Genomic DNA, 12,477 nt, shown 5'->3' with positions numbered 1-12,477 from the left:
TTTGTAGTTCTTTTTATCACAGCTGGAAAGGTAGCAGGTGTCTTCAATAGTTTCAGACATTCTAATCAGACAATCAAGAATAGGTATAGATGTAACATATTTCAGAGGTTATTCTTTAAAGTCATGGAGAAAACATGGTTGATCTACAGAGGTCACGGGTAGGTTGAATTTCTTGGCAGCTCTTTCTATCAACTTAATAAATTTAGAGATATCAGTCGTAGCATCTTGCAAAGTTTTCCCATCGTTTCCACTTGGGACAATAAAATCTTAGTCATTATTATCCCTTCCATTACAATCTGGTGGTAGTTCACCTGCCTCTCCTTCTGTATCAGAATAGAAAGAACCATTCGAGTAAACATCATCCACGTCTTCTTCATGGACTGATCACCTTGGCGCTAGAGGAGGAAGTAGTGGTGAAAGGAGCAGGTTGAGGCGGTGGGAGGATGGGAGCAGCAGGCAACCCATGCTAGAATTAATATTTGGTTATGCTGCAGTAATAACTTAGTAAAAGTATCTATCATTTGTTGCAACGTTGATTAGAAAGCCATTGGCACTTGGCCCACGTCTGGCTGTTTATAGTATCTAGGTGATTTCTGTCTTAAATTCATTCCAGTACTTCTAAACTTGTGCTTCAGCTAACAAACAAGTTACTTACCTTCGGTAACGATATATCTGTAAGAAACATTAGTAGTGATAGGTTCCTTACCTTAGAAATATCCCCAGACGTCAGACTGAATCTGGAAAGTTTTAGTCAGCAGTACGACTGCGCGTCAGAAGGTGGCGTCATGCGGGTCCGCATCCGTCGTTGGAGGCGTGGTTGCCGAGATGACATCGCAGCAACTTCTTAGACGCCGCCCTCGCGCGCTGACTTCAGTTCTGTACATTACTTTCCACGCCAGAGAAAGCAGAGCCATGCAAGATACCGACCACTGGTGGCTAGAAAGTAGGGCCCTGAAAGGGATGACCTTAACCCTAGAAATCAGTTTACATAACAGGAAGGATGGGTGGGACGGTAAGGAATCTAGCACTCCTAATGTTTCTTACAGATATATCGTTACCGAAAGTAAGTAACTTGTTTATCTGAAAGAAACACAGTGATAGATTCCTTACCTTAGGATGGATACCCCCGCAATACCAACCCCGTGGTGGGTCTGCAAACCAACATAACACCAGGAAGTCAAGGAGAACAGAACGGCCAAATAGCTGTCTCTCCTGACTTGGCTGTCTAGGCAATAGTGCTTAGTTAAAGTGTGCAGCGAGGCCCACTTAGCTGCTTGACAGATGTCTTGTAAGGGGACACCACGTCCCAACGCCATAGTGGCAGCCGTCGCCCTGGTGGAATGGGCGCACAGCCCCAACGGTGCTTCATTTTTAGCCAGAGAATAACGGGCTTTAATACACAAGACGACCCATCGGGAGATAGTCCGCTTGTGCACGGCCCAAGCTTTCTTGGCACCAACGTAGCCAACAAAGTGCTGGTCATCCACCCAGGACTGTTGTGGGCGGTTCAAGTAAAACGAGAGCGCAAGTTTTGGGTCCAGACGGTGGAGCCTCTCTTCCTCTATAGAAGGATGCGGAGGCGGAAAGAAGGTGGGCAAAGTGATGGTCTGCCCGATGTGAAAGACAGTGACAAGCTTTGGCAGAAAGGGTGGACGTGTCCTGAGCACAACTTTGTCTGGATGGACAGATAGAAAAGGAGGCTTACAAGAAAGAGCCTGAAGCTCACTCACTCACTCTCCTAGCAGAGGTGACTGCAACCAGGAAAGCGGTCTTCAAAGTCTGCAGACTAAGAGGACAGCTGTGCAGAGGCTCAAAGGGAGCGCACATTAGATATGTAAGAACCAGATTCAAGTCCCACTGTGGCATTACGAAAGGAATAGGAGGGAAAAGATGAGCAATGCCTTTGAGAAATCTATTTAAAACAGAGGACTTGAAAAGAGAGGGCTGATCCGGCAGCCTGAGAAAGGCCGAAATAGCAGAAAGGTAGCCCTTGATAGTGCCCAGAGCAGAGCCCTACTGGGCTAAAGAAAAAAGGAACAGTAGAACTTCTGAAAGAGGGGCAGATAGGGGATCCACAGCCTTTGATGTGCTCGATGCCACAAATTTGTTCCACCTGCAGGCGTATACTAACTTAGTGGAAGGACGCCTGGCTGCCAGAATGACATCACAGACTTCAAGAGGCAAGTCAAAAGGAATCAACTGCTGCTGCTCAATCTCCAAGCAAAGAGGTGGCCACTGGACGGGTTCGGGTGGAGAACCGCCCCCTGTTGCTGCGACAGAAGATCCTCCCGAAGAAGCTGTCGGATCGGTGGATCGATCGTAATACTGACTAGCTTGGGATACCAAACTCATCGAGTCCAGTCCGGCGCCACAAGAATGACTGGCCTGGTCGCCCCTGATCAGCTTCAGCACTCTGGGTAGAAGTGGTATAGGTGGAAAGGAGTACAATAAACTGCAACTAGCGAAGAAAAGTGTCGCCTTGCGAGTGCAGCCCTGGAATTTCCAACACGCAGAACTGATGACATTGTGTGTTCTCTTCGGTGGCGAATAGATCTAACCAAGGCTCTCCATAATGACGAAAGAGACCTTGTGCCACATCCGACTGCATGCGCCATTTGTGATCGATCATGCACCTGCAGCTGAGTTCGTCCGCCCTGGCGTTCAATGAACCTGCCAGGTGATGAACCACATGGGAAATGCCCTGCTGTTCCAGCCATGTCCAGAAGCGCAGAGCCTCCTGACATAGGGTCCACGACCCCACCCCGCCCCGTTTGTTGCAGTAATAAATGGCAGGGGTGTTGTCTGTGAACACCTGCACTACTTTCCCTTTGACAGAGGGAAGGAACGCTTTCAGTGCAAGTCGGATCGCCCGAAGCCCCAAAAGGTTGACAGAGAGCCTGGACTCCGCCGGAGACCAGAGGCCTCTGATCTCCGCCTCTCCCATGTGGCCCCCCCATCCCAGGAGGGACGTGTCCGTCACCAATGTGTGCTCCGGTAGGGGAAGGGAGAGGGACCAGCCCTGGACCCAAAGTCGGTTCATGAGCAACCACTGTAGCTGCTGTGCAGTGCCCTCTGAGATCTGGACGTAATCGGACAGGTTCCCCTGATGCTGCGCCCACTGGAACTTCAGATCCCACTGCAGAGCCTGCACATGCCATATGGCATGAGTGACCAGTAGGATGCAGGAGGTGACCAGCAGGAGGCCACGAGGCCCAGCAGCCCCAGGGTCATCCTGACCGAAACAGAGGATAGACGCTGAAAGATCGGAATCATAGCCTGAATATCCTGGACTCGCAGTTCGGGAGGATAGGCCCGAAACTGTGTCGTATTCAGAACCACTCCGATGAAGAGGAGCTTCTGAGAGGGTATCGGGTGCGACTTCGGCACATTGATGGAGAACCCCAGCAAATGCAGGAGGTCGGCCGTAGTCTGGATCTGGGACTCGACTGCCTGCGGCAAGCCCGCCTTCAACAGCCAGTCATCGAGATAGGGGAAGACTGGAACCCCTGATATGCGCAGATGCGCTGAGACAACTGCCATCAATTTCGTAAACACCCAAGGGGCGCTGGTAAGGCCAAAGGGGAGCACGGTAAACTGAAAATGCTTGTCGCCTACTGTGAACCGCAGGTAACGCAGGCAGGACGGGAATGTGGAAATATGCGTCCTGCAAGTCCAGTGCTACCATACAGTCTCCAGGTTCGAGAAAAGACAAGACCTGAGCGAGAGTTAGCATCTTGAACTTCTCCTCCCGGGCGAAGCGATTGACGTACCTGAGGCCATAGATGGGACGCAGGCCCATGTCCTTCTTGGGCACAGGAAAGTAGTGGGAATAACAACCACGTCCTACTTCTGGCACAGGAACGCACTTGATGGCCCCCTTGGCCAAGAGGACCTCGACTTCCTGCTGAAGATGTGCCAAGTGATCCGCCGACATGCGGTAGTACTGGGGTGGCATAGCTGGAGGGGTAGTCTCGGGGAGGGAGTAGCCCCTTCGGACTATTTGTAAAACCCACCTGTCCAAAGTGATGGGCCTGAAAGACCGGACTAGGAAGGTTTTCGGGCAGTGGTCGCCGGGGTGGAATTTGACTGACACACCCGCTGGCCCGTTGACCCGCCTCTACAGGTCCAATGTCTGCGGCCGCGCTGAGACTGCTGCTGCTGCGGAATGTGGCTCTGAAGCGAACGTGTTGGGGCGCCCCTTCTGTGGCCACGAAAGGAGCGAAAAGCAGAAGGTGGAGGAGGGCGAGTGGCTGAAAGGCCCAAGGACTTGCCGTACCCCGCGAGTCCTTAAAACGCTACAACGCACTATCTGTCTTGTTTCTAAAAAGGCGAATGCCATCAAAGGGCATGTCCATCAGGGTGTTCTGGACATCCCTCGAGAAGCCAGTAGTACTCAGCCAGGCGTGGCAGCAGATCGCCACTGTCGTGGAAATCGCCCTGCCCAGCGAGTCGGCGGTGTCAAGGCCACATCGTATTGTGAACTTGGCTGCATCTCTTCCCTCAGCAATAGCCTTAGAGCGCACTATCCGCGCCTCCTCCGGACACTGAGGCAGCACTTGCGCCACCGTATCCCACACAGAGTGGGAATGATACAAGCAGTGTCAGACAGCAGCCCTCAAATGGCGCAAAAGAAAAAAATCTTCTTCTCAAATTGTTCCAGTCTCTTGAATGCCCTGTCTGGGGGTGCGGTACGGAATGCCCTCTGGGACAACCAAGCTCTCAGGGGTGGGGTGTTGGGGAAGGAAAATGGGGTAGCCTGGGGCCGGGCAATGACGTCGGGCCACATTCCTATCTACAGGAGCCCCTGTGTTGGGCCTGGACCAAGTGCCCAAAAGAACATCAGAAAGTGCCTCATTAAAGAGCAGCAGTGGCTCCGCAGAGGTAGCAGCCGGCTGAAGCACTTCTGTCAGGAGGTTAGTCCCAACGGCCACCATGGGGAGTCAGAGGTTGAGAGCCTCCGCTGCCCTACACAACACTACTGCATAACTTGCATCCTCCTCCGTAACCACGGTAGGAGGAGTGAGCATGCCAAGGTCAGGGGAGGTGTCAAGACCGCTGGCATCCCACACTTCCTCTGTCCTCAGACCCCTCCCAGTCCTCCCCTTCCTCCGAAGGCTGATGTACAGGACAAAAATAAGGAGGCTGGGTAGAAAGGCCCCACTGGTATCGTTCTAGCTCCGTGTTCATGTAGGGGCTGAAGCCGGAGGCGACGTTGTCCGGTGCCACGGACGACGACGGAGGTGGTGATGGTGGGGTCGACGTCGGTGGAAGTGTAACGCGGTCAACCAGCGTGGGGGGCCCTGTGGTGTCGGGTCCGGAGCCGACAGCAATGCCGGAGCCGCTGACAGTGAAGGGCGAGGTCCCCCACCCGGGACCCAAAGGCCCGCCGGTGGGGCCAAAGGTGCGGCGGCGGGGCCAAAGGTGCGCCTGCGGGGCCAAAGGAGCGCTAGCGGGGCCCGACAGCCCAAAGAGGCGCGCCATGGCGGACAGAAATTCCAGCAGCTGGGCTGGAGTCGCCGACCGACCCGGGAAGGGCAGGTAGGCCGACGTCGACACCGTAGGCTCCGCCGGAACTGCAGGGGAGGCACTACTCGAACCCTCAGCCACAACGGGTGAGGGGAAGACGTGGAGCGATGAAGCTTTTTCGATTTGATCCTGTAGAACGATGGTGATGGCTCCGCGACCGGCCACTCGACCTCCCTAGGGACCGGGACCTTGAGCACTTGATTACTGGGGGTACCACTCTCTCCGGACCTGCGCTTGCTGGCGTGGAAAAATAAAGAACTGACGTCAGCGCGCAAGTGCGGCTTCTAAGTAGCTGCTGCGACGTCATCTCGGCGACCACGTCACAAACGACGGAGGCGGAGCCGCACAACGCCACCTTCCGATGTGCAGTGGTACTTCTGACGAGAACTTTCCAGATCCAGTCTGACGCCTGGGGGTAATTCTATGGTAAGGAATCTATCACTATGTGTTTCTTTCAGATAAACATATTCACTGTAAGATTCCTCATCGTCCAATTAGTCCTCTTCAAAATCTGGGACATATCTTACATCCAAGTGTGTTGGGCTATAAGACGTCAGTGAGGTATAATCACTAGCCTCTTCTCCCTGGTTGGACTGCAATAATTGTACCGGAGGCACAACCGTGACCCTCAAAGGTGAAGAAATAATTCCTCCCATGGTTTTTAATAACTTCATGGTTCCCAATGGTGATGCCATCGATTATGTGGTTATCGACGGTATGGTCATAGATGTTGACAGTCTCTTCGCCGTTGACAACGTGGTCGAGGCAGACTATGTTGTTGATGGAATGCTCTACATAATCAACAATGGGGATTAAAGTCATTGATGTCAATGGTCCCATTGTCAACAAGGTTTCGTTTGAAGATTTCCTCTTCCTCATCACAGGTCAATCTCTGTAGCACTTAAACTCCATTACATCAACAGCACCCAGTGAGAGGAGGGGCAGCAACAGCAGTGCACCCCTGTCACGGGCCAGCAGCAGTTTTTCTCTGTTGGTCCCCTAGGTCAGAAATCAACCGGGATGGCGCTGTCTGAGAAGCAGGGCTTCACAGCTGCCAGCCTCTCCCCAGGTCGCCTCTACAGCAGGTGCGGCCACTCACCCATATCTCCAGCAATTGGAGCCAAGCGGGGTGATCTGCAACAGCGACACCTTTGTTCAGTGTCCGGTGAACACTGGAGAGACAGAAGGGACTCTCAAGCCCCTCCGCCTTTCAGCCTCCTTCAACCCACTGCCAGAAGGCTCAGCAGTTGGCAGTAGGCATCTTGCCCCTGCAGTGGGTGATTCCTAATGTACAGCTCTGGCTGCTGGGCCGAGCTAGCCAATTTGCCAGCAGCTGAGCGATACCGCAGACAGTGCCGCAGGAAAGGATACTTGGATGGGCCCCAGTTAGGCACAGAGCACCAACTGATGCAGAGAGAGAGTTGGTGGGTCTGGTATTAAGGCTCTGGGTTAAGTGTCCACCATCTTGGCCAGTGTGCCATACCCCCAATTATTGTCTCTCCTGTCCTGTTTATGACAACATTTTCTGATCACATGTGTACATCCAAATGAAAATGAGGGTGCTTCAGTGTCAGGTCTGTTTGGCCAGCCCTTTAGTTTTCAATGAGCTCCTTTTATAATTCTATTTTCATTTCTTTGCTTCTCCTCTTTTTATTTTAATATTTCTTAAGACGATCATAAAGCTCTCCAGGCAGTACTAACGGATCGCTGGCTTCTCACTTCGTCTTCAGTGTGCTACGTCCCCAAGGGCACTTCCAGTAAACCAGGAGACCATGATGGAATGCTGGTGTTCATAGTGTAAAAATGTTTTGTCATTCCAAGATGCCCAATACATTTATTTGAAATGTGGCGGTTGTACGTAAACGAGCTTTGAAACAGATTGTTTCAAAGCTCGCTCCTGCAAGGGAATCGGCAAACGTGCAAGAGTTGCCATTGAAAGCAATGCAAAGCATGCACGTTTTTGGCAGATAAAGGGAATCGATTACTAAAGGTCTCCTCCTACGCTGCACATGCCCGCTGCGTAGGCGAGACCTAAAAAGGTGGGCTACTTTATTTTCAAGTTGATCTTATGAGGTACGTACCATAACCAGTGTATGGGCAGTGTATGGCAGACACGCCGGCAGGCTCAGCAGGTGACTAGGGCCGAATCGCTCTCCCCCTGGTCACATAACCTCCCCGCTACCGGGTTTACTTGCTTTTAATGCTCTTTTAATGTTGTGAGAACAATATTGTTTTAGCGCTCGTAAATTATTTTAAAGTACCTGGCAACTCTCCGGTCCACCGCGGCTGCCTCTCAAGGGCCGATTGATGTGGAGAGAGGGTGCCTTCAGTCAGGAATGCGCCAGCAGCAGCGGACATATTGGGGCGGAATGCGCCAGCAGCAGCGGCCATATTGGGGCAGATGAAGGTTGCCGTAGACACTCAGACGAAGGGTAATAAAAGAATGCAGGGCGCGGGAACGCAGCGGACGCGCCGAAGGCGCGCCTAAGGCAAGCCCGTGTGCGCCCATCCGCGCCTGGTCGCTGCCAGCGGCAAGGAAGTGCAGTTCTTTTTGCCCTGACAAGATGATGCTAACCAGGTACACTAGAAAACAATTGCTAGGAATTAATCAGAGATGTGAGGGGGGGTTCATTAGCTAAGGGGGGGATGGCCCCTGAGGGTCGATGTATTAGCTGTGGATGGGTGGGGGAATCCTCAGGACCTGGAAACAGGGCTTTAGCCTGGAGGGGACTCAGTCAAGGGGGGCCAACTTCAGCCACAAATCCTTGCAGCAGAAGGATTGTTCCATGGTTTGTGTATCAATGCTAGGTTGATCGCTAAACATGCAGTGGAACTATGGGACCTTCTTGAGACCGAAAAATCAGACCTTTGCCTGCTGACTGAAACTTGGCTTCAAAGCCACTCAACTCCAGTGCTGGCAGTCACATTCCCCACAGACTACAATGTGACAAAACTAGACCGGGTAGGCAAGAGGGGAGGAGGGCAAGCAATAGCAACTCGGGCCCCCACCATATTAAGATAGTGGACTCTGTCCAAACACCTTATATAGAGATGTTGGTGTTTCAGATAGACTCTGTGAAGGGATCAAGATGGATAGGAGCAGTAGTGTATCACCCTCCAGGATAGAATAAGAAACTGTTTTGCTCTACCCTTTTGGAAATACTCGCCCCGGATATATTACAATCTGACTAATTCATTTTAACTGGAGACTTTAAACACCAACTGGAAGAACCCTCTAACATAGATTCAATCTCCCTCTTAGCATCAAAGGAATCACTCGGGCTCATCTCCAGAGTGTATGGGCCCACGCATACTGCAGGCCACACCCTGGACACCATCTTTACAAATATGCCTTTCCTCTAGGCGAAACCCCCCCAGAAGCTAACATGGACGGACCATTTGGCTCTAGGATTTTCTGTCAGCCTGCCAGAGAGTGGTAGGAAGCCCCAAGCAAGGAAAGTTCATCCCAGGACATGGAGAAAGGTCACACCCGCAGCCTTTGGCAAGGTTTTTTCAGCCCCCGTGTGGGTGGGGGAGCTAGATAGCAACACGGCCTTAGAAAGTTGGGAGGGAGCGGTTGAAAAGGCTCTGGACAAGATCGCCCCTCTAAAAGTAGTAAGAGCAATAGAGAAGCGGGCACCCGCACCCTGGTTCTCGGAAGAACTCAAAATGGAGAGGGGTTGGTGCAGATCTCAGGAAAGAAAGTGGAGGAAAACCAAATGTCCTGGTGACAAGTCATTTTATGTGGCGGCACATAGAGCCTATATAGGCCACTGTAAAATTGCTAGAAGAGCATATTTAAGTCTGCGAATAATGGAGGCAAAGAATTCCTCAAAAGAACTCTTTACAATACTAAAGGAGTTCACCAATACATTAGTTAGCAGGGCAGTAGTCCCCAACACCCAAGAACTATGTGATAATCTGGCCACCCACTTCAGAGATAAGATAGATAATATCTATAACTCTCTGAGTGGAGTAGCAGCCTTTAAGACACCTACCTCTCGGAGCAGAAACCCCTCACTCCCTATACTGGACTCATTTGCCACCATCACCAGGGAACAAATAGGGAAAGCACTGGCAGCAACAAAGTCAGGGTCAGATTCAGATTGTGCCCCTTCACACATTATGGCAGAATTGGCCATGGTCTTAGCTACCTCACTGGCGTCAGTCTGTAATATCTCCTTAGACAACGCCACTTTCCCGAATAGGTGTAAGACAGCATCGATCAAACCTCTCCTGAAGAAAGCCTCTGCAGATGCAGCAGAGATGAAAAACTATAGGTCAATTTCCCTTCTGCCTTGCTGTTCAAAAGTTATGGAGAAGTTGAATAACCAACAACTCATAGATTACTTGGAACATAACCAATTGCTTGACCCTACTCAATCGGGCTTTCGAGCAGGCTATAGCACTGAGGCAGCCCTGATCGAAGTCACTGACATCATCAGAATGTCTTTAGACAGAGGGACCCCCACTATGCTGGTGCTCCTTGATCTTTCTGCGGCCTTCGACACCATCTCGCATAACATCCTGCTTTGCAGATTACAGGACATTGGTGTTGGAGGTCTAGCACTAGCCTGGTTACAAAGCTTTCTAGCCAATAGAACACAATGTGTTAAGCTAGACGCCTACAGGTCAGCAACCACTCTACTTGAGAAAGGGGTGCCCGAATGCTCCATCTTAAGTCCCACGCTGTTCAACATATATGTGGCCTCGCTATCCGCCATAACAAGAGCGAGTGGATTCGAGACAATTTCTTATGCAGATGACACGCAGGTGGTCAGTCCGTTCGAATCCGACCCTGCTATCACCAAGGCCAAGTTTAACACCTGCATGCTGAACATAGCTGACTGGATGGGAGACAATTTCCTCCAGCTCAACTCCAATAAAACGGAGATTCTCCTGTTCGGGAAGGCGGAGGAACTGTGGACGCCAGATTGGTGGCCCACTGAACTGAGGGAATCCCCTTCCCCTGCAAAGCAGGGCAGGAACCTGGGAATCCTAATAGATAACAAATTATCATCTCAAGAACACGTTAAAAACTCTCTCTGGCACTTACTTTGGAATTCTGAAAATGTTAACTAAGGTCTTCCCCTGCATTTCCTTGGATGCAAGAAGAACTCTGATCCATGTGCTTATTGTCAGCAGGCTGGATTATGGCAATGCACTATTGATAGGAGCCAGAGAAGACTTATTCTCGAAGCTTCAAATCCTGCAAAACACGGCAGCAAGAAAGATCCTGAACAATCCTAGACGCTCTCCATCATGTCCCCTGCTGCAAGCCCTACATTGGTTGCCCATTAAGAAAAGAGCAGTTTTTAAACTCCTCATACTTGTGTTCAAGGCAAGACAAGGCCACGGAGCATCATATTTAAGGAGGAAGATCAGGCCCTATATCCCTGGTCGCCATCTGAGGTCAAGCAACAAAAACCTCCTAGTACCATCCAAAATCAAGAATGGGAGGTCGCGCCTTCACTTATCTGGCCCCCTTTCACTGGAACAAACTACCTGAAGAGATACGTTCCTGTACCTCGCGCGGACATTAAAAAAAAATGCCTAAAAACGTGGCGATTCGAGGTGTCTGGGACCTGCTATTACCAAGCCAATGCACCTAGAGATCCCGTGGGGATGATTTGTTGCGCCTTATGAATACAAATAAATAAATAAAAAAGCATAAAGGTTTGATTTACTCAACCCCAAAGAAAATATACTTTATTAGTTTGAAACTCTCAAGGGAACATTGAATGAAAAGTTTCAGTTGTGGGTCCGAATCAGCATATTAGCAAAATCAGGCACACAACTTCTCTGGGCACTCAAAGTGAATGATTAAATCTATCAAAATACATAAATTGTATAACTGGGCTTTGATAATCTCTTATCACACTTCAGATTGTGCTAACACCATGCTTAGAATCTGACAATGCGTTGGAGACGACGAAGTGAGGCTCAATGATTAGAGCGGCAGACCCTGATGCAGAGGTCTAGCCCGGGACCAGGGTTCAATTCCCCGCCTCGGTAGGTCTTGGGCTAAAAAATTCCACAGACCTGATAATTCTCGCCTCGGTGCCTATTCCAATCATGGAGTCCCACTCTGCATCTCTGGGCAATAGCTTGCTTAATCTCCACAACGGCCCCCACAACGCTAAGGATGCCTGGCCTCCACCTTGGGGGTGCCCAGGAGTGGACACCTCACAGGGAAAGCCAGGATGGGTTCCACAGCGGTATTCGTACAAGCGCCTTGAGACCCTTGCGGGTGAGTAGTGCGCTATACAAGTATCAATTTACATTACATTACGTGTTTCTCACACCTACATTTTCAACCGTGATGTTGTTACACTCATCTTAAACTGCAGGAATTGTGATAAAGGGTACAACTACAAAGCTGTCACAAATTAGTGTTATAATATTCAATAAATAAGAATGAACAGTAACAACATTAGCACCACAGTTCTTGGGATTCAGACAAGAGTAGATGACAAAACTTTAATACGTACGCGCATCCTGCAATCGCTGACAGAAAAAGTCTTCTGGAGACTGCACATCCGTCACAGCTGCTGGGAAAACATCCCCCACAGACAGTGAGATAAGTTTGACTTTTGGTAAAGGGTCAGGTAAGAGCGTCATTTTTTTTGCATCTGGTTTTTCACGGTTGGTCACAAAGGCGGCCTCCAGAACCGGAGCTGAGAATTAAAACCATAAAAAAGGTTAAAGTCCCACGTCTGTACTAAAAACAATACACCAAGCATGTCAAAACAGTGTTTTCACAGTGGTTTTGATGCCGGGGATCTATCACTTGTACACTTGTATGCTGAGCATTACCCCATCAATCAATGGTTGCCTAAAGGAAATTTCTGAATTGTTCAAAAAGTTTACGGTGAATGCACACGAGGTTCCCACAATGCACTTTAGAATCGGCTGCAATACATGTTCTTTGTGACTTTAAGCAATATGCTA

At 50.3% G+C, this 12,477-nt stretch overlaps 1 protein-coding gene across 2 annotated transcripts in view; it reads right to left on the bottom strand.

Moving 5' to 3' along the window:
* TDRD1 (tudor domain containing 1) overlaps positions 1-12,477 on the bottom strand; it is a 2,637,228-nt gene that overhangs the window by 1,551,131 nt on the left and 1,073,620 nt on the right. For both annotated transcript variants that reach the window (XM_078643866.1, XM_078643867.1), the window contains exon 12: positions 12,018-12,203. In XM_078643866.1, the coding sequence (XP_078499992.1) occupies positions 12,018-12,203 (186 nt within the window). The remainder of the gene's footprint in view (positions 1-12,017; positions 12,204-12,477) is intronic.

This window comes from Lissotriton helveticus, chromosome 5_1, assembly GCF_964261635.1.
Source record: "Lissotriton helveticus chromosome 5_1, aLisHel1.1, whole genome shotgun sequence".
Taxonomy (NCBI): domain Eukaryota; kingdom Metazoa; phylum Chordata; class Amphibia; order Caudata; family Salamandridae; genus Lissotriton; species Lissotriton helveticus.
Note: the sequence above shows the minus strand (reverse complement) of the source record. Positions and strands in the feature narration are given on the sequence as shown.